The sequence below is a fragment of the Thalassophryne amazonica genome, chromosome 8, assembly GCF_902500255.1.
Source record: "Thalassophryne amazonica chromosome 8, fThaAma1.1, whole genome shotgun sequence".
Classification (NCBI taxonomy): Eukaryota; Metazoa; Chordata; class Actinopteri; order Batrachoidiformes; family Batrachoididae; genus Thalassophryne; species Thalassophryne amazonica.
The window spans coordinates 64,313,995-64,337,936 of NC_047110.1; the positions used below are offsets into that span (position 1 = coordinate 64,313,995).

Below are 23,942 nucleotides of genomic sequence, written 5' to 3' on the forward strand. Positions count from 1 at the left end.
TCTGCAATCAGCTGCTTCTGCAGTGAGACTCCACTTTGAAGTATGAACCAATGAAGCAGTGCTTCGATCCACTGGCTCACTGGTTCTTTGATTCGCTGCTCTTCAAAAGCGGAAAGTCCGCTTCTTAACCCCTCTCAAAGCCATTAAAATATGTCAATCTTGAGTCACTTTTGCGTGGATTAAAGTCACTAACTGGGACTCTTGTCTCGTAGTCAAAAAATGATAATCGTCCTCCATTCCGTTGGCATGGCTCCAAATGCTGCGCGGCGCTCTGCCGAGACAGAGTCCGGTCGGAATTTATAACTGCAAAACAAACTGCCGCTTTTAATAAACTGACACCTCTTTACAAATGCTGTAATACAGACAATAAACTACAATCGACTAAAAGGTTTTTTTTCCTCCCAAAACGATCTTTATGAATTACATCCTGACGTGCAGCACAGCCGGCTGCAAGAACTCAGCTCAGATGTATGGAAAGACATTCATGCCAATAATGTCTGAAAAGAAATACTTTTGACAAAAACTACAGATTTTGTTTGTTTCTATTTATGTCCAAAGATCAAGGATCCACCATGTAGAGTTTATTTAGGTCCAGAGTTTAAGGATCCAGTGACCAATTTCATATTTATTTACTTTAAGACTCAGTAAAAGGTTGTTGACATAGAAAACCTGTAAAGCCTACTTTTAGTACACAGAAAATTCATAAGCGGTATCGATAAGGAATTGGATTGATAAGGGGAATCAATAATGGTATTGATAGATAAAATCTTATCAATACCCATCCCTATCAAAAATGCATTTTTTTTTTTGCCCGCGGCGAGGTGCTCTGAATGTTGATTCATCTCCACACTGAGCAGGTACTAAGCTCTGTGTAGGTTAATACCCCAGACAATACCCTTTAAAATGATATATTATATTACATATTTCAAGCTACTTCATTTTCTACCCTATGGTGGCCAGAATCTGTATGCGTTCCCATGCTACGAGCCTAGTCTGAGTTCAAACTCTTGTTGTAAACTGATTTGATTATTGGTTTGGTTTAATTTGTGAAGTATACTGTAACAGTCTTTGTAATGTGTTACATGAGAAACTACTAGCCACTGATATTAGTGGTCAACATTTTACCTTCTGACTTTTGCTTTAAAAAAGATAGAATGGCACAAACTTTGCTATCAACCTTAAGGTCAGTCCACAACACTGGACTGTTAGCACAACATGATCCACCACTTTCCTGCGTGCTCCATCATTCCCAGAAAAGTATTCCACATGGCCAAAATGCCGTAGCTGACATTCCAAAACAGTGAAAGTGATCCTCCTCATAATATGTGTCGTCACAACCATACAGTCAGACAGGAAACACTAAGATCCTAAAGAATTGAACTGTGGTTCTCCTGCATAGGTATTTGGATCACCAGACATCTCATGACACCATAAGCTCTTCCAAGGCATTTTGCAATCTCAAAGGCCGAAGAACCAGACAGTATGAGTGTCATGTATGAGTGTCCTCACTCGGCTTCTCAAGTGCTACACCAAAGGCATCCACTGATCTTGCATCCACAAAAGCACCTCCGTCACTGTTCTCCGCAACCCTAACACCAACATCATGCAAGCATTGAACACAGGAGTCAGAATACATCCTAGAAAAATGCCAGAATTGAGAAAAAGTCAGAGACTCCACCCGGCTCATTATGTCACAGTATTATGACTCCGAGCAACTTGTTGGGGATCCTGCAAAATTTCAGGACGTTCCCGAAAGCATAACTAATATACTGTGAAGCTGAAAAAGCACAGCATCAAGTTAGGTGTATACTCCAGCCCAATTTAGTCATAGTTCTAAGGCACAATTTGCTTTCACCTAAAATGACCATGGAAATCTTCTGTGACGAGGAAGATTGTCTCTTCATTGACTCCTAGATGGGATGGTGGATGCAGAGATGATTGAACAGGCCAGGTCTTGACGTGCACCGTTTCTGACCGACGCTGCATGTGGTTGCTATGGGAAGCTTCTGTTGGTCAAAATCTTGCTCCCTCTACTTCCTCTTTCTCCTCATTGTTGTTTGTCTATATTTTTTCAAAGACGTCTACTACCGTGAAGATCACTGCTTGCCAGCTGGCTCAGTCCCTCGCTTGTTCTTCCCAGGTCTTCCAGTCGACGAAGCAGTTCTTGAGGTTGTGCTTCAGGAGGTCTTTGTAGCATTTCTGTGCCCTCCTCCAGACCATTTTCCTTCGCTCACCTGGGAGTAGAAGATCTGTTTGGGAAGTTGGCTGTTTTGATGTGACCCACCCACCAAAACTGGCCATTGATGATGACACACTCGATGCTCTGGAGCTTGGCTTCAGCCAAGACGCTAATGTCGGTACGGTAGTCTTCCCACCGGATGTAGAGGATACTCCTCACGCTGCATTGGTGGAATCACGTCAGGTGGCAGCAGTAGGTGAACCAGGTGTCAGATCCATACAGCAAGGCTGGCATGACAACAGCTTTGTAGACGAGGATTTTTGTCTCATGTCATAAGTCTCCGTTGTTGAAAACACGAGCGCAAAGCTGACTGAAGGCTGTTCCTGCACACTTGAGTTAGGGATGGATTTCGTAGATTGTTGGCTGTATAGGTCTAATGATTTATCAGGCAGTGAAACACTGTTTAAAGCTTTAAATAAACCCATTTTATAGTTTGACACAATTCAAGTACTGGAATGGATGATGCTCAATCAGGGGCATCAGTATAAATATTATTCCAAAGGCAATGGAACTCTGATTCTACTTCAATTACTGACTGGGAATGCAATAAATCATATTTTACTTTACATATGCATTTTTATTTTTACTACATTATGTGTCTGTGTACACGGTTCTTCTTGGGGTCGCATTGTTCCTCATAATTCGCATCAATAAATTATTCAGCCTGCATGCTAGGGGAAATATAGCATTGCGTTTTTATCCCTTCTCCTCCAACCACGTTCGGAGAGCCTGTTCAACTACTTTAGACCGAGTCCAGGTTCTGACACACAGGAGCACTGTCTCCAATTTGATGATTCCTATTGATTTTCTTTGATGAATCTTTAAAAAGAAAGAAAAAAAAAATCAATAGCTCAGAGCAAGAAAAACAGGCATGGTTCATACATACTTTAACATACATCCTGTATACTGAAAGAGGATTTAGATTTGGCAATACCATGGCAGCAATTTGGAGGAAAGCTTTTTACAGGTGAAAGCTAGAAGCCTAAAGATTGATTTCTAATTTTGCTCCCCAATCACAGAAAGTGCTCATAAATTAAACTCATCAGTGTGACTTTGTGGACAGACAGTATGCACATATCATTTGATTTTCATCTACTTGCTACTCGTGAAAATGTCCACGAACGCCTTTGTCCTTCGCATCTCTGAGATAGTGGCAAAGGAGTGTTGGATGTCCACTGACAGTGAAAATGGGATGAAGGGAAGGAAAATAATTACTTTGAGTTCATCCTGGCACGCAGCTTCTTTGCTTTCTTCCGTGCCTTCTGCTTCTCTTCTCCATCTTTTATGCTTTCAGAAGATATAGAGCCATCTGTCACAATATCCACAATATATTTCTTCAAGGACAGATGTTCCTAGAGCACACAAAATCAAGAGGATCAAAAACACCATTGCAAAATTTGTGAAGTCGTTCTTATGACAAGTAGATGAAATAATTAGTCAGTATATTCAGCTATCAACACCAGTTGTAATGTTCAAAGAATGAGTTTTGTATCTGCAAGGTAATTACCAAAATTTCATCATCTTATAGCAACCAATGCAATGCCTATAAAGACTACTGTATATTTACCACTATAAGAATCTTATTTTCTTCATAAAAAGAACATGTTAAGAGCCCTTCACAGGTGCTACCTTTCAAAAATATTTTCATATACTCTTTCTCAGACATGGTACAAACTAAAACAATCTAGTAATTTTATCAAAACACCAATGGAAATAGAACAGTAAACAATCTTTTTAACAAAGTTACAGACTATAAAAAGTCACAGTGTCTATCTGTGACATGTAGATTTTCACTTCTTAGTAACCCCACTGCATACACTAATTACTGATGTTTTCTCAAAACTGTATATTCCATTCAAGCTACCCACCCACGGACATGCTGAAGGGCTGGAGGTGTTGCTTCCCGTCTAGTCTTGTCAGATAATTCTGATATCCCACCACGGGAGACAGGGGAACATAACCCAATTTGAATAACATGATGCATGTGCAAGAAACCAATTACCCAATTATGCTGTCATTCAGCACCCCAGAGGATTGAATGGCCTCACAGATAATGACTTTACATTCAGCATTCAGACTAACCTGTGTGTGGGATGGCCATACCCTTTGGTCACACGTATTGTCAGTGCACCTGCTCTGTCTGAATGGGTGCATCCCACTCTTTTGCTGCGCTGTTGAAAATGTGCAATACTCCATATGGTGAAATGTTGTAGAGTTGATCAGTTTTCCCAACTTGTAAAGATTTCTTCATGGGCCTTGTCATTGAATCTACACATCTCTAGAATGCTACTGGAAGGATGGAACAACATTTTTCCAAAAGATATTCCACCATTAGGTGTTTTGATGATGGTGATATAAAGTGCTGTGTGACAAGTTGGTCCAAAATCTGTCAAAGGTATTCAACTGGACTGAGATCTGGTGATTGCAAATGCCATAGCACATGGTATGATAAACAGCAATTTTAATATTCACATCAGTTACCACACTTGATTTATGTCTGGGAGTATTGTTATGTTTTTCTACTCATGCACTAGTAACAATTTTAAGAAGTTGAGAAAGGGAATGATCGTAAATGCAGAAATGATAAGGGCACTGCATCATGTGAGAGATACGATTCCATTTCCTACGTAGAAGTGCAGTTTAAATGCACACAACTTATGACTCACAACTGGCACCGTCCCTTGTTTGAGTGGCAGCTGTTCAGTAATCTCTTTGAGAGGCCATCCAGTGCACCAATCACTAACTTAATGGAATGGTTTCAAAAACATTGAGGAGGGAAAAACAAACAAAAACACACTAACATAAAAAGAAAATAAAATAAAAAGTGATGTCCTTATTACATAAATTGTACAGCTGTTCGAACATCAGTCTTAATGGGTGGATGTGAAGTGCTTGAGACAGATTTGCTCAGGGGCGAGTGTTCACTAAACCACTGAAACAAAGATTCAAACACAGTGGCCTAAGGGGCACTGTGCCTGCACTATACCAGAGTGTCTCTGGTGGGAGTAAGGAGATACTACTCTAAACGCCTCCTTTTTCCTTTGACAGTCGTTGAAAAGCTTATACAAATACAGATTCTATGAGTACATGTAATCCAGAATCTCTGTCACGTACAAAGGCCTAAGAGTTAAGCTTTCTCTTTGGCGTGAAACAGACTACTATATTTCCTGTTGATGACTTGGTATGTCCTAATCGATCAAGTTACCATCAAAGTGGTTCCGATGACATTTATGCATTACGCGGAATGCTAACAGTGACATTTAAGCAGGATCTTTTCATACAGACATAACTGTATTTAACTGTATACATAACTGTGTGGATCCTTCCTTTAACAGAAACTTCAAAGCTATAGCTAGATGATGCCAAGTTCACAACACTGTTAGGAGGAGGAACCTCCTTTCAGCTGGCACACTGGACATTTCAACAAGCTTCTCAATTAGTGTGATTTAAACAAGACCTTTCAGACTATTCGGCACCTGGGGAAGGTCAGCTCTGATTCAACCTTCTGCAGTCTGTTGATCTCCCTGCTGCTAAGCTTTCCAAGCACTGCAGACATGGGCTGACATTAAACAAAAAATGAAATACTCTCCCATCAACCCAAAATAAACCAGAACTGTTTGACCAGCAGCATCAAAAGATCATCAGTGAATTAACATTTTATGTCCAAAAATCACAGGTGCTTGATATTACTAGTGATGTATTCAATTCAAGCGGTAAACTTCGATGGCCTGGAAGAAGAAAAATTTGCAGTTCCTTGACTGACCGCTCGAGGCTGGCTTCAAAACAGATCACATTCCTATAGAAGCTAGTGTTAAAATGTCCAACTTTAGAGCAGGAATAAACATTGTTTACAGTCTGGTACAAAAAATAGTTTTGGTCTCTATAGGTAGTTTCTACCCCCATGACAAGTGTAAAGGGGCGAGGGTGGAGATTCTGTTCTAAATTCTTAGTATAAGATGTTTTAAACCATAACGCTTTGTAAAATTAGGGGCATGGTCACACTGAGTGACAGCAGAGCAGCCCAGTGTCTCACTCTCATAGCATCTTTAGTTCACAGGCCACTCGATGCGGCTGCTGGCTGTTATGGAGGCTGTCTCTAAAATTGGAGTATTTTTTTCGATATACCTGTAGTGATATGGCTTACTGTGTGGTGAAATATCCTAATGGATCATCAAGACAGCCCTGCTGCAATATTCACACTGAATGAAACTTTCATTTGATTTCATGTTGTATACTAATGGTGTTAGCACTTTTAGCAGCCTGATCCGTTTAGCCCCAGTGCTTGATTACTGAGAAAATCAGGGGTTCATAACTTTTTAATGTCTACATCAAAGCAAATCATTAGGAGAACCACCATGCAGTCGCCAAAAAGTATAATAAAACACCAGAATCGAGATTAGCCTGTTAATACATTAATGAAAAAATGGTTAGGAATGCTATATTCCATTTATACTAACAAACATCCTCAAATCTTCCACACTGTAGTTTTAAGTAAAGAGCCAATATAACCCAAAGCGTTCTGTCTACAAGCTGAATCTGTCTTATTGAAAATACCTTATTGTCAATTTAAATCAGTCTTTCAGAATGACAAAATGACTAAATATAAAAAAAGGCATAGTGCATTGAGCGCCTTTCTTCCAACTAAATAACTATAGTGTAACCTCTGATTGGTACTGCCAACCACCTTCATTTTAATTAAAAATCCTTCACTGCAGTAAGAGTTATGGAGCTATAGTCTAGAAAATCATTGGCAGTGGGATGAATAAAATAGTGCACACCAAAATGAGTTCCAACATAAATGAGGCCAGTTTGGCCTATCTAAACTTTAATACCCAGACACCCCATATGGACTTTTCCTGTATTAAAACAAAATAGCAAAAGGAATAGTTACGGAACATTCAAAAGTTATGCATCATAATAAGTAACCTCATAATATATAAAATACTGCTTGTCACATAAAACATTTTGAATAACCTAATAGTGATAAAAATAAGATACAAGCATAAGATTAAGGTATAAGTAGGACATAACAACAAGCATAGTACTGTGTTCAGAAACAACAAATTTTAAGAAATATATGACAGGTAAATAGAATAGTCTCAATAATACAGATAGTGGCAACATATTCATCATGACATAGAAGGATTTATTTCACAAATCCATTTACAGCATAGCTCTTAACGGTTTAGATTGTTATGTTGAGTTGACTTCCTGTTCCGGAGCACAGCGGTGTTCTGCTGTATCTGTTAGCTGTTTGAACTGAGCTGTTTGAGTTCTTTGAATTAACAGTCTTTTTCAAGACTTTTTTACTTTTTTTTTACTTTTTCACCGTGCTCCAACGCCTAAGGAAGACCTCTAACGGTCGAAGCATCGCGACGGAGCTCTTTTATCAGCTGGCCTTCATCAGCGTTGGCAGGCTAACTAGCTTGCTAACGCTTTCGTTTTTATTTTTGTTTTATTTTTTAGCACTGTTGTCGTGCTGCTCCACAGCTTGCCTAGTGGATTTTTATTTTATTTTAGCACTGTTGTCGTGTGTTACCTGTGCTGCTCCACAGCCTGTCCAGTGGATTTTTATTTTATTTTTTAGCACTGTTGTCGTGCGTTACCTGTGCTGCTCCACAGCCTGTTCAGTGGATTTTTATTTTATTTTTTGGCACTGTTGTCGTGCGTTACCTGTGCTGCTCCACAGCCTGTCCAGTGGATTTTGATTTTATTTTTTTTTAGCACTGTTGTCGTGTGTTACCTGTGCTGCTCCACAGCCTGTCCAGTGGATTTTTATTTTATTTTTTAGCACTGTTGTCGTGCGTTACCTGTGCTGCTCCACAGCCTGTCCAGTGGATTTTTATTTTATTTTTTACCACTGTTGTCGTGCGTTACCTGTGCTGCTCCACAGCCTGTCCAGTGGATTTTGATTTTGATTTTATTTTTTTTGTTTTGGCGCTGTTGTCGTGCGTTACCTGTGCTGCTCCACAGCCTGTCCAGTGGATTTTTATTTAGCGCTGTTGTCGTGCGTTACCTGTGCTGCTCCACAGCCTGTCTAGTGGATTTTTATTTTGTTTTAGCACTGTTGTCGTGCGTTGCCTGTGCTGCTCCACAGCCTGTCCAGTGGATTTTTATTTTTATTTTATTTTTTAGCACTGTTGTTGTGCGTTACCTGTGCTGCTCCACAGCCTGTCCAGTGGATTTTTATTTTTATTTTATTTTTTAGCACTGTTGTTGTGCGTTACCTGTGCTGCTCCACAGCCTGTCTAGTGGATTTTTATTTTGTTTTAGCACTGTTGTCGTGCGTTACCTGTGCTGCTCCACAGCCTGTCCAGTGGATTTTGATTTAGCACTGTTGTCGTGCGTTACCTGTGCTGCTCCACAGCCTGTCCAGTGGATTTTTATTTTGTTTTAGCACTGTTGTCGTGCGTTGCCTGTGCTGCTCCACAGCCTGTCCAGTGGATTTTTATTTTTATTTTATTTTTTAGCACTGTTGTCGTGCGTTACCTGTGCTGCTCCACAGCCTGTCTAGTGGATTTTTATTTTGTTTTAGCACTGTTGTCGTGCGTTGCCTGTGCTGCTCCACAGCCTGTCCTGTGGATTTTTATTTTTATTTTATTTTATTTTTTAGCACTGTTGTTGTGCGTTACCTGTGCTGCTCCACAGCCTGTCTAGTGGATTTTTATTTTATTTTAGCACTGTTGTCGTGCGTTACCTGTGCTGCTCCACAGCCTGTCTAGTGTCGGATTCCCTGTTTGGGAATCCGCTAGCTTAGCGTAGCTACTAGCTCTTAGCCGTTTAGCATGGCGGCTTCTCCTGTCTCTCCCGTACTTTTCTGCTCTGGGTGTGAAATGTTTAGTTATTCCTCGGCCTCTTTTAGCAGTAACGGTACTTGTAATAAGTGCAGCTTATTCGTAGCTTTGGAGGCCAGGCTGGGCGAATTGGAGGCTCGGCTCCGCACCGTGGAAAATTCTACAGCTAGCCAGGCCCCTGTAGTCGGTGCGGACCAAGGTAGCTTAGCCGCCGTTAGTTCCCCCCTGGCAGACCCCGTGCAGTCGGGAAGGCAGGCTGACTGGGTGACTGTGAGGAGGAAGCGTAGCCCTAAACAGAAGCCCCGTGTACACCGTCAACCCGTTCACATCTCTAACCGTTTTTCCCCACTCGACGATACACTCGCCGAGGATCAAACTCTGGTTATTGGCGACTCTGTTTTGAGAAATGTGAAGTTAGCGACACCAGCAACCATTGTCAATTGTCTTCCGGGGGCCAGAGCAGGCGACATCGAAGGACATTTGAAATTGCTGGCTAAGGCTAAGCGTAAATTTGGTAAGATTGTAATTCACGTCGGCAGTAATGACACTCGGTTACGCCAATCGGAGGTCACTAAAATTAACATTGAATCGGTGTGTAACTTTGCAAAAACAATGTCGAACTCTGTTGTTTTCTCTGGGCCCCTCCCCAATCAGACCGGGAGTGACATGTTTAGCCGCATGTTCTCCTTGAATTGCTGGCTGTCTGAGTGGTGTCCAAAAAATGAGGAGGGCTTCATTGATAATTGGCAAAGCTTCTGGGGAAAACCTGGTCTTGTTAGGAGAGACGGCATCCATCCCACTTTAGAGGGAGCAGCTCTCATTTCTAGAAATCTGGCCAATTTTTTGGGATCCTCCAAACTGTGACTGTCTAGCGTTGGGACCAGGAGGCAGAGCTGTGGTCTTATACACCTCTCTGCAGCTTCTCTCCCCCTGCCATCCCCCTATTACCCCATCCCCGTAGAGACGGTGCCTGCTCCCAGACCACCAATAACTAGCAAAAATCTATTTAAGCATAAAAATTCAAAAGAAAAAATAATATAGCACCTTCAATTGCACCACAGACTAAAACAGTTAAATGTGGTCTATTAAACATTAGGTCTCTTTCTTCTAAGTCCCTGTTGGTAAATGATATAATAATTGATCAACGTATTGATTTATTCTGCCTAACAGAAACTTGGTTACAGCAGGATGAATATGTTAGTTTAAATGAGTCAACACCCCCGAGTCACACTAACTGTCAGAATGCTCGTAGCACGGGCCGGGGCGGAGGATTAGCAGCAATCTTCCATTCCAGCTTATTAATTAATCAAAAACCTAGACAGAGCTTTAATTCATTTGAAAGCTTGTCTCTTAGTCTTGTCCATCCAAATTGGAAGTCCCAAAAACCAGTTTTATTTGTTATTATCTATCGTCCACCTGGTCGTTACTGTGAGTTTCTCTGTGAATTTTCAGACCTTTTGTCTGACTTAGTGCTTAGCTCAGATAAGATAATTATAGTGGGCGATTTTAACATCCACACAGATGCTGAGAATGACAGCCTCAACACTGCATTTAATCTATTATTAGACTCTATCGGCTTTGCTCAAAAAGTAAATGAGTCCACCCACCACTTTAATCATATTTTAGATCTTGTTCTGACTTATGGTATGGAAATAGAAGACTTAACAGTATTCCCTAAAAACTCCCTTTTGTCTGATCATTTTTTAATAACATTTACATTTACCCTGATGGACTACCCTGCAGTGGGGAATAAGTTTCATTACACTAGAAGTCTTTCAGAAAGCGCTGTAACTAGGTTTAAGGATATGATTCCTTCTTTATGTTCTCTAATGTCATATACCAACACAGAGCAGAGTAGCTACCTAAACTCTGTAAGGGAGTTAGAGTATCTTGTCAATAGTTTTACATCCTCATTGAAGACAACTTTGGATGCTGTAGCTCCTCTGAAAAAGAGAGCTTTAAATCAGAAGTGTCTGACTCCGTGGTATAACTCACAAACTCGTAGCTTAAAGCTGATAACCCGTAAGTTGGAGAGGAAATGGCGTCTCACTAATTTAGAAGATCTTCACTTAGCCTGGAAAAAGAGTTTGTTGCTCTATAAGAAAGCCCTTCGTGAAGCTAGGACATCTTTCTACTCATCACTAATTGAAGAAAATAAGAACAACCCCAGGTTTCTTTTCAGCACTGTAGCCAGGCTGACAAAGAGTCAGAGCTCTATTGAGCTGAGTATTCCATTAACTTTAACTAGTAATGACTTCATGACTTTCTTTGCTAACAAAATTTTGACTATTAGAGAAAAAATTACTCATAACCATCCCAAAGATGTATCGTTATCTTTGGCTGCTTTCAGTGATGCCGGTATTTGGTTAGACTCTTTCTCTCCGATTGTTCTGTCTGAGTTATTTTCATTAGTTACTTCATCCAAACCATCAACATGCTTATTAGACCCCATTCCTGCCAGGCTGCTCAAGGAAGTCCTACCATTATTTAATGCTTCAATCTTAAATATGATCAATCTATCTTTGTTAGTTGGTTATGTACCACAGGCCTTTAAGGTGGCAGTAATTAAACCATTACTTAAAAAGCCATCACTTGACCCAGCTATCTTAGCTAATTATAGGCCAATCTCCAACCTTCCTTTTCTCTCAAAGATTCTTGAGAGGGTAGTTGTAAAACAGCTAACTGATCACCTGCAGAGGAATGGTCTATTTGAAGAGTTTCAGTCAGGTTTTAGAATTCATCATAGTACAGAAACAGCATTAGTGAAGGTTACAAATGATCTTCTTATGGCTTCGGACAGTGGACTTATCTCTGTGCTTGTTCTGTAGGACCTCAGTGCTGCTTTTGATACTGTTGACCATAAATTTTATTACAGAGATTAGAGCATGTCATAGGTATTAAAGGCATTGCGCTGCGGTGGTTTGAATCATATTTGTCTAATAGATTACAGTTTGTTCATGTAAATGGGGAATCTTCTTCACAGACTAAAGTTAATTATGGAGTTCCACAAGGTTCTGTGCTAGGACCAATTTTATTCACTTTATACATGCTTCCCTTGGGCAGTATTATTAGACGGTATTGCTTAAATTTTCATTGTTACGCAGATGATACCCAGCTTTATCTATCCATGAAGCCAGAGGATACGCACCAATTAGCTAAACTGCAGGATTGTCTTACAGACATAAAGACATGGATGACCTCTAATTTCCTGCTTTTAAACTCAGATAAAACTGAAGTTATTGTACTTGGCCCCACAAATCTTAGAAGCATGGTGTCTAACCAGATCGTTACTCTGGATGGCATTTCCCTGATCTCTAGTAATACTGAGAAATCTTGGAGTTATTTTTGATCAGGATATGTCATTCAAAGCGCATATTAAACAAATATGTAGGACTGCCTTTTTGCATTTACGCAATATCTCTAAAATCAGAAAGGTCTTGTCTCAGAGTGATGCTGAAAAACTAATTCATGCATTTATTTCCTCTAGGCTGGACTATTGTAATTCATTATTATCAGGTTGTCCTAAAAGTTCCCTAAAAAGCCTTCAGTTGGTTCAGAATGCTGCAGCTAGAGTACTGACGGGGACTAGCAGGAGAGAGCATATCTCACCCGTGTTGGCCTCCCTTCATTGGCTTCCTGTTAATGCTAGAATAGAATTTAAAATTCTTCTTCTTACTTATAAGGTTTTGAATAATCAGGTCCCATCTTATCTTAGGGACCTCGTAGTACCATATTACCCCATTAGAGCGCTTCGCTCTCAGACTGCGGGCTTACTTGTAGTTCCTAGGGTTTGTAAGAGTAGAATGGGAGGCAGAGCCTTCAGCTTTCAGGCTCCTCTCCTGTGGAACCAGCTCCCAATTCAGATCAGGGAGACAGATACCCTCTCTACTTTTAAGATTAGGCTTAAAACTTTCCTTTTCGCTAAGGCTTATAGTTAGGGCTGGATCGGGTGACCCTGGACCATCCCTTGGTTATGTTGCTTTAGACGTAGACTGTGTTTCATAATTATTGTATGGCCTTGCCTTGCAATGTGGAGCGCCTTGGGGCAACTGTTTGTTGTGATTTGGCGCTATACAAGAAAAAAGTTGATTGATTGATTGATGTTGCTGAACTGTTTCCTTCGATTGCCTTGTTTGTCATACTGTCAAAAAGGGAAAAGACTGGCCTGCATTTGAAAAGGAAATGATTTAGAGAGGGGGAAGGAGGGGATCAATTATTTCATGCTGAAAAAAAAAAGCTGTGAATGAAGGAGGCGCTGGGCCAAAGGTGCTGCGTATAGCACAAACAGTTGTCAGCCTCACAATGAGCAGCGCTGAAAAGCCAATCTCATATTGCAGCCTCAGAGGTTACCTTGCATTAACGAGCTGCCCTTCCATTCAAAGTACTTCATTACAAAAATGTCCTGGAGACAAGGGGTGATGTCACCCCTCCACTGAAGCACTGAACCCTAACTCTGGGCATTTCAAGGTGCATTTGTAATCTCAAAAAGACAGGAACAAAGCCCTTACACCATTTAAGTGGATGCATTACCATTAATAATGACCATGTCATAAAAGACAGACAGGATGTTTATTTGTCTTTTTACATGACAGAGGCAGGACTCGGCCATCATTCTTAAACAGGATGAGTGAATGTTTGTTCTTAGAGGACTGTGTGAGCTACGCACCACTTCCTCATCAGACAGCTCCCGCCCTTGGATGCTGCTACTGTTGCGTACAGCCTGTTGGTGCCTCTTGCCCTTGATGTGGCTGAACAGGTGCACCTCTGAGGTGATCTGCAAACACAAATACTGTGATCAGAGGTCACTGCTGCAGATACAATGAGAGAGAGGCAGGAAAAGGTCAACAATGCCCCATGGGACACTGCTAAAATTATATGCCACATGGGCTTTTCAATGGAAAAGACCGGCCTTTACAACCCCTGGCAAAAATTATGGAATCACCGGCCTCGGAGGATGTTCATTCAGTTGTTTAATTTTGTAGAAAAAAAGCAGATCACAGACATGACACAAAACTAAAGTCATTTCAAATGGCAACTTTCTGGCTTTAAGAAACACTATAAGAAATCAGGAAAAAAAATTGTGGCAGTCAGTAACGGTTACTTTTTAGACCAAGCAGAGGGAAAAAATATGGAATCACTCAATTCTGAGGAAAAAATGATGGAATCATGAAAAACAAGAGAACACTCCAACACATCACTAGTATTTTGTTGCACCACCTCTGGCTTTTATACAGCTTGCAGTCTCTGAGGCATGGACTTAATGAGTGACAAACAGTACTCTTCATCAATCTGGCTCCAACTTTCTCTGATTGCTGTTGCCAGATCAGCTTTGCAGGTTGGAGCCTTGTCATGGACCATTTTCTTCAACTTCCACCAAAGATTTTCAATTACATTAAGATCTGGACTATTTGCAGGCCATGACATTGACCCTATGTGTCTTTTTGCAAGGAATGTTTTCACAGTTTTTGCTCTATGGCAAGATGCATTGTCATCTTGAAAAATGAATTCATCATCCCCAAACATCCTTTCAATTGATGGGATAAGTGTCCAAAATATCAATGTAAACTTGTGCATTTATTGATGATGCAATGACAGCCATCTCCCCAGTACCTTTACCTGACATGCAGCCCCATATCATCAATGACTGTGGAAATTTATATGTTCTCTTCAGGCAGTCATCTTTATAAATCTCATTGGAACGGCACCAAACAAAAGTTCCAGCATCATCACCTTGCCCAATGCAGATTCGAGATTCATCACTGAATATGACTTTCATCCAGTCATCCACAGTCCACGATTACTTTTCCTTAGCCCACTGTAACCTTGTTTTTTCTGTTTAGGTGTTAATGATGGCTTTCGTTTAGCTTTTCTGTATGTAAATCCCATTTCCTTCAGGCGGTTTCTTACAGTTCGGTCACAGACATTGACTCCAGTTTCCTCCCATTTGTTCCTCATTTGTTTTGTTGTGCATTTTCGATTTTTGAAACATATTGCTTTAAGTTTTCTGTCTTGACGCTTTGATGTCTTCCTTGGTTTACCAGTATGTTTGCCTTTAACAACCTTCCCATGTTGTTTGTATATGGTCCAGAGTTTAGACACAGCTGACTGTGAACAACCAACATTTTTTGCAAGATTGCGTGATGATTTACCCTCTTTTAAGAGTTTGATAATCCTCTCCTTTGTTTCAATTGACATCTCTCGTGTTGGAGCCATGATTCATGTCAGTCCACTTGGTGCAACAGCTCTCCAAGGTGTGATCACTCCTTTTTAGATGTAGACTAACAAGCAGATCTGATTTGATGCAGGTGTTAGTTTGGGGGATGAAAATTTACAGGGTGATTCCATAATTTATTCCTCAGAACTGAGTGAGTCCATATTTTTTTCCCTCTGCTTGGTCTAAAAAAGTAACCGTTACTGACTGCCACAATTATTTCTCCTGATTTCTTATAGTGTTTCTTAAAGCCAGAAAGTTGCCATTTGAAATGACTTTAGTTTTGTGTCATGTCTGTGATCTGCTTTTTTTCTACAAAATTAAACAACTGAATGAACATCCTCCGAGGCCGGTGATTCCATAATTATTGCCAGGGGTTGTATAAGCAATGACTAAGACGAGGAAATTTGATTTGTCTGCCATACAACTTTCTGGTTGCCTTTCATTATAGTTTCTTTTGGAAAACCAATCCACACAACCTTGCTTTCACTAAATTTCAATTCAATTCAATTTATTTCATTTATACAGCAGCAAATCACATCAAAGCTGCCTCAAGGCGTGTCACAGGAGTAAGGCCCAACCTTATCAGACCTGACAGCAAGCACACATGCAACACTGGTGAAGAAAAACTCCCTCTGACAAGGTTGAGAAAGAAACCTCAAGCAGACCAGACTCAGAGGAGTGACTCACTGAACCCACTTTGAAGTTATTAGTTCCAACCAAAATATATCTTCCCAACTTTACTCGGCAGAGAGCTGTGGAGCATTTGGAGCTGTGCAGTTGTGTGTGTACAGAGAGTATCATCATTATTATTATTATTTCCTTTACCTAATGGACAACTTCAACTTACGAACCAGTGAAGTGGGTCCAGCTCATGCCAGAGAACCATCGCGTAAAACTGTGTGTGGAAAGGAGGACGATTCTCGTTTCTTGTCCGCAACATCATAGAGTCCCATTTAGTGACTTAAATCAGCACAAAGGTGGTTCACGATTGACATCTTTAAATGGCTTTGATGGGGGGTTAATGAAAAAAATTACAGACCTACCGCTTCTGAAAAGCAGCAAAGCAGAGAACGACCCAGCAGTGGGTCGTTGTGTCAAGCTTCAACAACAATCAACACAAAGAAATTATAATTTTTCCCATACACACTCTCAAACAACAGCCGCTCTGGCGTAATGTGAACTGAAGGAACGATAAGGGAATCATTAAACAAAAAGTCTAATGATGTCGGTGGATCGAATAATTTCTTAACGATTCTTAACAGGAACCGGTTTTCGATACCCATCCCTTATGCTGTCATGCATTGAAAATATTGTACATGCCCAAACTTTTTTGACAACATCGCCATACTACACTGAATACCAACAAGCTTTTCACTTATACAAAACTTACCCATAACCTATCAGACATATGCCACTGTATTTGGTGTATATTTCGTACTTCTGCATATGCAGGCTAAATAGTCAAGGTACAGCCCTGTAAGGTCAACAAACATTTTAATAAGACTTCCATCTTTTGCCCTCAACCTGCTTTTTTTTTTGTGAAATGATTTAAACAGTTTGATGCATCAAGGAATTTCTGTTGACGCAGTAGCTAGTCCATCACAGATAATTGTGTCCAATAGTAGATTTGTTCCCCCACACCAGAACAAGCATCACAAGTCTCTCCCATAAATATCAGTTGAAGAGTCTGTTTTTAATCAATGCAGTTAAAATCTCTCTTAAATGTACCCTCATCCGAAAACATCCTCTGAGTCACCTTCCGAAGAACTTTTTTTTATGTATGCAGCATGTCAGATAAGAGTAGTTGTCCAAAACAGGCTTTGCTGCAAAGCAGCAGAGCCTCTTTCCACATCAATGTTTTGCAATGACTTATTAATTCTCTTCAGTCCAGGCAAAATTATAATCTTTTTTACACATTTAACAAACTTCATGTCTTGACAGTAGCAAAGCTCCCAATTTGACTTAAATGGGAATTGGTCGGTAATTCATGCATATACAGATTGTCCACAGCAGGTTCTGTGATGAATGATATGTGCACAACTTAATTATTGGTCTTATCAGACGGTTTCATCGTGCAGCAAAGTACAGAAGAGTTGGGAGGGAGAGGATTAATTTCAGAGAATGAAAGAATTACATTTATATTAAACATGGAATTCTGCCTATTCATCTCATAGAGAAGCACCATCATTGCTTTTACTGCCAAAAAGAATAAAAGTCTTCAAGTTAAAACCCCAAAAGGAGGAAGAGCACAGTATATTCAAATAGACACTGAGACTGATGACATGATAGGGCACATACCACAAAACTGCACAGAGAGCACTGCTTCTTGCGCTCATATGGCGTCAGTTTGGGGGCGTAGTCTGTGTTGGCATGTCGACCACTGCTCAGCTCAGCGGCCTTCTCTTTCCTCTGTTCCATTTGCTCCATATGCCGACGGCTGCTTTCATCATGCTATGGAGGAAATCACAAACCAGGGTATGCATGACAAGAGAGCATTTCTTAGTGTTGTGGAAAAACCAGGTGGTGCTGTAACAGACCCACCTTCATCTGAATTTTTTTTTGCAGCTCCTCCATGGCTTCCTGCTGTGCTGCACTCAGAGCAGCCAGACGCTCCTCTCGGTCTCTTCAAAGAGAGCATACCACAGCAGTGTGAAAAAAGCAGGGCTCATTAAAGTTTAGATAGCACAACAAAATATTTGTCATCTGTGAATATCCAAAACTGAATGGAACAGAGGATACAAACCTGGCCCTTTCCCGTGCTGCGTCTTCTCTTGCTTTCTCTTTTTCCTGCCTCTGCTGTTCGATACGAGCCTCCTGCTCCTTCCTCCGAATCAGCAGCTCCTCCACTCTTGCCTGCCGCTCTGCTTCTAAGACCCGCTTACGCTCCTGCAAGAGTATATTAGATAGGACAAGTGCACAATATCTAAGATAGTGGATGCAACAGACATGAAGGCAGTGATGGTTGTTGCAGTTTGCATCACCTGGACAGCCTCGTCTCTGGCCTGCTTCTCCTCCTGTCTCCTCTGTCTCTCCTCTTGCAGCTCATTAAGGCGTTGCTCATACTCATTTAATTTAGCCAGGGCATCATGTCTCTTGTTTTGAGCTTCCAGAGTATTGATGAATGCTATTTCATTTACCTGTCCAGCCACATATACACACAAACACAAGCAGTTATGTATATGAGGTTTATTGGCCAGACTGTCATTGCAAACACTGTATCCTATGAAATGTCTAAGAAAACCTTGGACATTATTTTGGCTACAAAAAAGAGACGCTGAAAGGTACCCCAAATTCAAATGACACTATGTATAGGAATTCATTCACCCAAGAAGGCTTGGCAAATAAAGCCTCAGCTGGAAATATCCAAATACTTTAAAAAAGTAGTATCCCTCAGCTGTAACCAAGCAGTAATCTTTGAAGGTACCAAATGAGGTCCACAAGGAAGAAGAAAAAGTAGCAGTTCCTTGACTGGACCGTTGAAGCTGGCACCAAAAGTGAGCAGGTTCCCATTCAAGTCCATGTTAAAATGTCTTTAGACCGTTAGCTCAGCTTTTCAGAACCCGAAGATGAGGGGCATGCTCAAGATTCATTTGCTCAGCCCAGACCATGCATAGTGGCACCCTTGCTTCACTCCTTTATTCAAATATGGTAGGCAAAATAAGCACTGCCAACGTGACGATACCCAGAGCAACAATTTTTGGGACTTGAAAACAGCTCTTCCAGGTAGCTACAGAAAACCTATAAGTGACATCACACAAGATTTGTCCAGTATACGTACAGTCTATGGCTGTCACACAAGTTTTAAGCACATCTCCTCCTCTACCTTGGCCTCTTCTTCTTGAGCTTTTTTCACAATTGCCTGGAGCTGCAGCTCACGCTTAAATTCTGCATGTAACAGCTTTTCCTCCATCATCCTCCGACGTTGCTCCAACAACTCCTCCTTCCATTTTCGCACCTCCTTCTCCTGTCAAGTGAAGAGCACAAGAGGCATATTTTAAAAGAAACCCCAACCCTTGTTATGTTAGCAATCAGTTTTCCTCCAAGCGCTGTGCTCACCTTTGACAATTACTTTTTTTTGTGAGAACATGTATATTGAAGAATTAGCTAAGTAATTAGTCCATCAAAGTCAATAGGACAACTTTAAATCAAGGGTTGTGGAGAGCATGTATACCACCTAAACAACACCCTCTTTCTGTCTGAATTTACCCCTGGTTTGTAGACTGAGCAGAAACAAAGAATTTGCATATACAATGTAAATGTGAAAAGAGAAAACAGCAACGTGATTGAGAGATAAGGATTTATGAGCATATTTTACATCATGCCATCCTCAGAAAGAGGCTTTTTTGGGGGGGGTGGGGGGTGTTAGTGTTTGTTGGTAATGCTTCGCAGCTCTAACTCTGTTTTTAGTTTAGCCACAGCGAGGACACTCAGAGGAGACTTGGAAAGAAAAGTTTAAAAATATGTTTGTAAAACTCTGCTCTGCTCCCAGTGTTGCTACAGTGCAATATCTCAAACACACAGCAGGTTGACCCACCGCCCCTCCCCCCTCCAATGGAGTGCACACAGGACACAAAGGACCAGACACAGGGACTCAAAAAAAACAAAACAAAACAGAGAAGTTACTTCAGGGATGATGAAAACAAACAAACAACAACAACAAAACAAAAACAAACAAACAAAAAGAACATGGCTTTGAATTAATTTTGATTAATTAATTAATTAATTAATTAAAAAAGAGAAAAGTGATTACATTCTCTTACATAAGGCAGCTGTCAAAAGTCAGTACAGCATTCAGAGGCTTGACTAATGAGAACAATGTTTTAAGACAACTAAAGTGGTAAAAGTGAACTTAAAGACGTACTATGCAACATTTTTACCTTAATTTTCCAGTTTTGGAGTAACTGTGATTTGTTTTGGGAAGAATGGGGGCTCTCCCCACTACTACCAAGCATCTTGTAGCAGAAAACCAGCCTTGCAACTTTAGGAACACCGACCCGGTGTCCTTTGAACCACAGTCTTGGGCGCCACAATGAAACACGAACAGCTCTATAGCACAACAACACATACGAGGCCCGGCAAGCTAGCAGCTATAAGAACAAGCTAATGAATACTTTAATTCTTACATGTTCATTGTCATGGCACAGCCGACAAAAAAAAAAAAAAAAAAAAAACCCCGCTGTTGGAAGAAAAGAGAATGCGAAAAAGAGCATGTGAGCGAGTGAGAGAGAACACACGGGTCAACCTCGGTGGGGCTTTCTTGGAATAGTGAGAGCTGAAATATAAAAAAGCGCACAAATCAATCCAGACCTGGCATTCTTGCTGCTGGACTTGTCAGTATACTGAGATAAACTCTCTGTTCTCTGTGTATTGTCGCTCCACAGATTTCATTCACTGGTGTCGCAGACAGAACGGTCCCCCCTTAAAATCAGTCCACTCTGCCTTCACTGTGCATGCATCATTTCTGTGTGTTTGCTGCCGTCCACTGATTATCACCTTGTTTCTGCTTATAACTGCACTCCAGTCATCATCTAGCTCAGCGACAGATATGTGAAGCTGCTATACAGCAATCATTTCCACATGAATTCAGCATTATTTCATAAGAAAAGATGAAGGAAGTGATCAAAGTTGCAGCAGCAGCACGAGCTGCTGGTGCTGCATTCACTGCACCTCCGTCATTTCAAAGAGTCAGTAACGACTCACCGATTATCGCCTTGTTTTGGCTTAAAACGGCCTCGTTTCTGCTTAAAACTGACTTTAGAATGAATTAAGAGGTTTTACCTTATCATTTGATGGATAATAATCACATTATTTCCTTTAATTGCTTTAGGTGTAGAGATTGTCTCATACGAGCTGCTGTGGTCGTATGAGCAGTATGTGACGTATGTGCAGTGGAGGCAGGGCGGACCAATTTTTAGGGAGGACAGTTTGGTCTGCGACACCGGCTCCATTGAAAACAAATGCACATGGATAGCGGGGGAATACTCCCAAGCTGTAGGGGGAGCTCCATAGAGAAGAATGTGACAAAAAAGACAAAACAGCGAAAAACTCACCAGAGTTGCATAGTTGCTCTTTAAAATTAAAGAAGACAAGAGAAATTACAATTTTTCAAGACAGCAGAAAGGATTCTTAAGATATCAGTTATTACTCTGTCCTGTATGTCCCTGTCGGGATGAATATACACCACTTTATGTATTTATGTGGTTAATGTTGATGTATTCCATTTATTTTTCTTAATTGAAACACAGCCTGGAGAACAAATACAAACTTCATGAAAGGCTGTTGATTCTGGCCAAAGGTCTTTCTCATGAGTGTCTGCAGCATGCTGGCCTAGACGGGAGTGGAGGGTTGCAATATTTAGTGATTCTATCTCACAGTGTGTTGACAGGATCCCTCCCTGTGGACCAAACTCTGCTTAGTTTGCAAGAGGCTTTTTTTTTTTCATTGGGTGCTTCCCTTTGAGTCGGCACAGCTTACTCACTCTCTCCAAAAGCTTCTGCATTTTGAGTGTCTTTTCTTCCCGAAGTTTGTCTCTCAGCTGCTGTGCCTTCAGCTGTTTCTCCTCATGTTTCTTCTTCGACTCTGCAATGGTTCTGTCATAAATATGAAAACAAATTATTTATCTGTGTGTATATTTACAAACTAATAGATACTTGGGCCAATTTATACACACCTTGACGATTTAGCCTGCACATGTTGACGTATTCAAAATTTGGTGAGTATGCTGCCGTATGTTTAGCAAGTTATGGGTAAGTTTTGTATATGTTAAGAGCACACTGACGTATGCTGGTATGTGTCGTAGTATGGCAAGGCCACTGAAAAAACTTTGTGCATGCACAATACTTTCAACGCATGCCAGTGTATGGCTCATGCATCCCAGATACATGGCCCATAAGTTGTGGGCAGTAAATTATGCAATTGTTGACAGACATTACTTGTAAGTTACTCATAAGTCGAAATGCATTGAGATAATGTCTAGTGTACCCAAAACATATTTCTAACCTATGAGCAACTTGCTTTGAACCTATGTGTAAATTATAGCAAACTTATCTCCAATGCATATCGACTTATGTAGATGTGTTTGAAGTGTTAGAATGACCACTGAACTTACTGAACGTGCCAGCTACCGTATAATGGCGTACTGGCAGCATTTTTGATACGTCAGCATATGCTGGCTAAATTATCATGGTGTGACAGCTGCATAAGCTATTCAACATAGCCAGCGTATTCGCCAAATTTTTCACGAGTCAGTATACGCTGGCTAAATTGTCAAGGTGCAACAGGCTGTTATAAATTGTTGTCTTATTTAGCTGGCTCTAAAATTGTAGCATTTATTATTTGGGTGTGTTCTTTGACATTGTGGCCTCTTAGCTGGCTTTCATCTATATCAGCAGTATGGATGACTGGCAGGCCATGTTTTTTTTTTAAATAAAGTAAATAATAAAAGCTGTTAGCTAAGTGGAATGGGCCGAACACAGAATGCAGCCTTTAAGTTCATGTTCTAATTCATTTTTACTCTTTCTTGGTGTTTAGATTTTACATCTGTTTTGTTTCTTTGTTTTTTTAATTTATTTATTTTTTACAAGAGTACAATGGCTGAAAAAGGAGAAAGAACAGATCAAGGACTGTGTACTGTAAAATTGTGTTTACTGAACTCCTTATAAAGAAATAGAATAGAGCTGTCATTGTATAAAATACAATGAAAATTCTATTCAAAAGAAGGAAAGGAGGCTGGACTGTCTTGTCATGTACTGAGAGGCAGGATACACCCTGGACAGGACGGCGGTCTATCGCAGGGTCACATATAGAGAAACACACACACACACTGTCAATTTAGAGTCAACAATTCACCTAACTTGCATGTCTTTGGAAGTGGGAGGAAGCCAAAGCATCCAGAGGGAACCCACATGAAGATGGGGAGAACATGCAAACTCCACACAGAAAGGACCAGGTGGGAAGCGATCTCACGACCTTTTTGCCGTGAGAAACCAGTGCTAACCACTAAGCCACTGTGCTGCCACTCCCACAATAATTTTTATTTATTTATTTAAAATGTGTTTTTCAATTACTATCACACAAGAAAATATATGACATGAACAAATAGTAATTTAATGAAATTAGTAAAGTTTATTACTTTTTGATTACATTATTTGAATTTAATGTAAATTTTTTTCAAGGATGTTTATTTACTTAATTTTTTGTTGTTGTTGTGATGAACGTTTTAGGTTATGGACTAAAAATGTGCAGATGTTTTTCAGTGCCTGACTGTAAATAAAGCTGAAATACTGTTTTTTAGTAACAATAAAAATACAGATAAAGTTAATACAGTTACTAATACAATTTAAAAAACTACTAGGATTAACATATTTTCAGATGATTGCACGCTGTGATGAAAACAGGAACCATGATCAGCTATGACAAAAACAACTGCATGTTTGCTTATGTTGCATTTTATTGATCTATTTTCAAATGTTTCCCCCTTTTTTTTTTTAGATTTGTCAGTTGCACTGAAATCTGAATACCTCTGAAGTTTTACTCTATCCTGTAATCTTTATTACCTCATTCTTAAATTTTATGTGCATCCAAATTTGTGTAATCTGGCATTATTTGCATACTTCTTTATTTATATAACTGTTGTTATGGTTGAGTGATATTTTACAGTTGCATTTCCATAAAAATGAGGCCAAAGCAGGTAAGT

At 40.3% G+C, this 23,942-nt stretch overlaps 1 protein-coding gene across 3 annotated transcripts in view; it reads right to left on the minus strand.

Moving 5' to 3' along the window:
• scaper (S-phase cyclin A-associated protein in the ER) overlaps positions 1 to 23,942 on the minus strand; it is a 234,050-nt gene that overhangs the window by 112,244 nt on the left and 97,864 nt on the right. For all 3 annotated transcript variants that reach the window (XM_034176502.1, XM_034176504.1, XM_034176503.1), the window contains 8 exons: positions 21,726 to 21,837; positions 19,071 to 19,211; positions 18,229 to 18,384; positions 17,991 to 18,133; positions 17,789 to 17,870; positions 17,546 to 17,698; positions 13,700 to 13,807; positions 3,455 to 3,591 (listed from right to left, as the gene is read on the minus strand). In XM_034176502.1, coding sequence (XP_034032393.1) covers positions 3,455 to 3,591; positions 13,700 to 13,807; positions 17,546 to 17,698; positions 17,789 to 17,870; positions 17,991 to 18,133; positions 18,229 to 18,384; positions 19,071 to 19,211; positions 21,726 to 21,837 — 1,032 coding nt within the window. The remainder of the gene's footprint in view (positions 1 to 3,454; positions 3,592 to 13,699; positions 13,808 to 17,545; positions 17,699 to 17,788; positions 17,871 to 17,990; positions 18,134 to 18,228; positions 18,385 to 19,070; positions 19,212 to 21,725; positions 21,838 to 23,942) is intronic.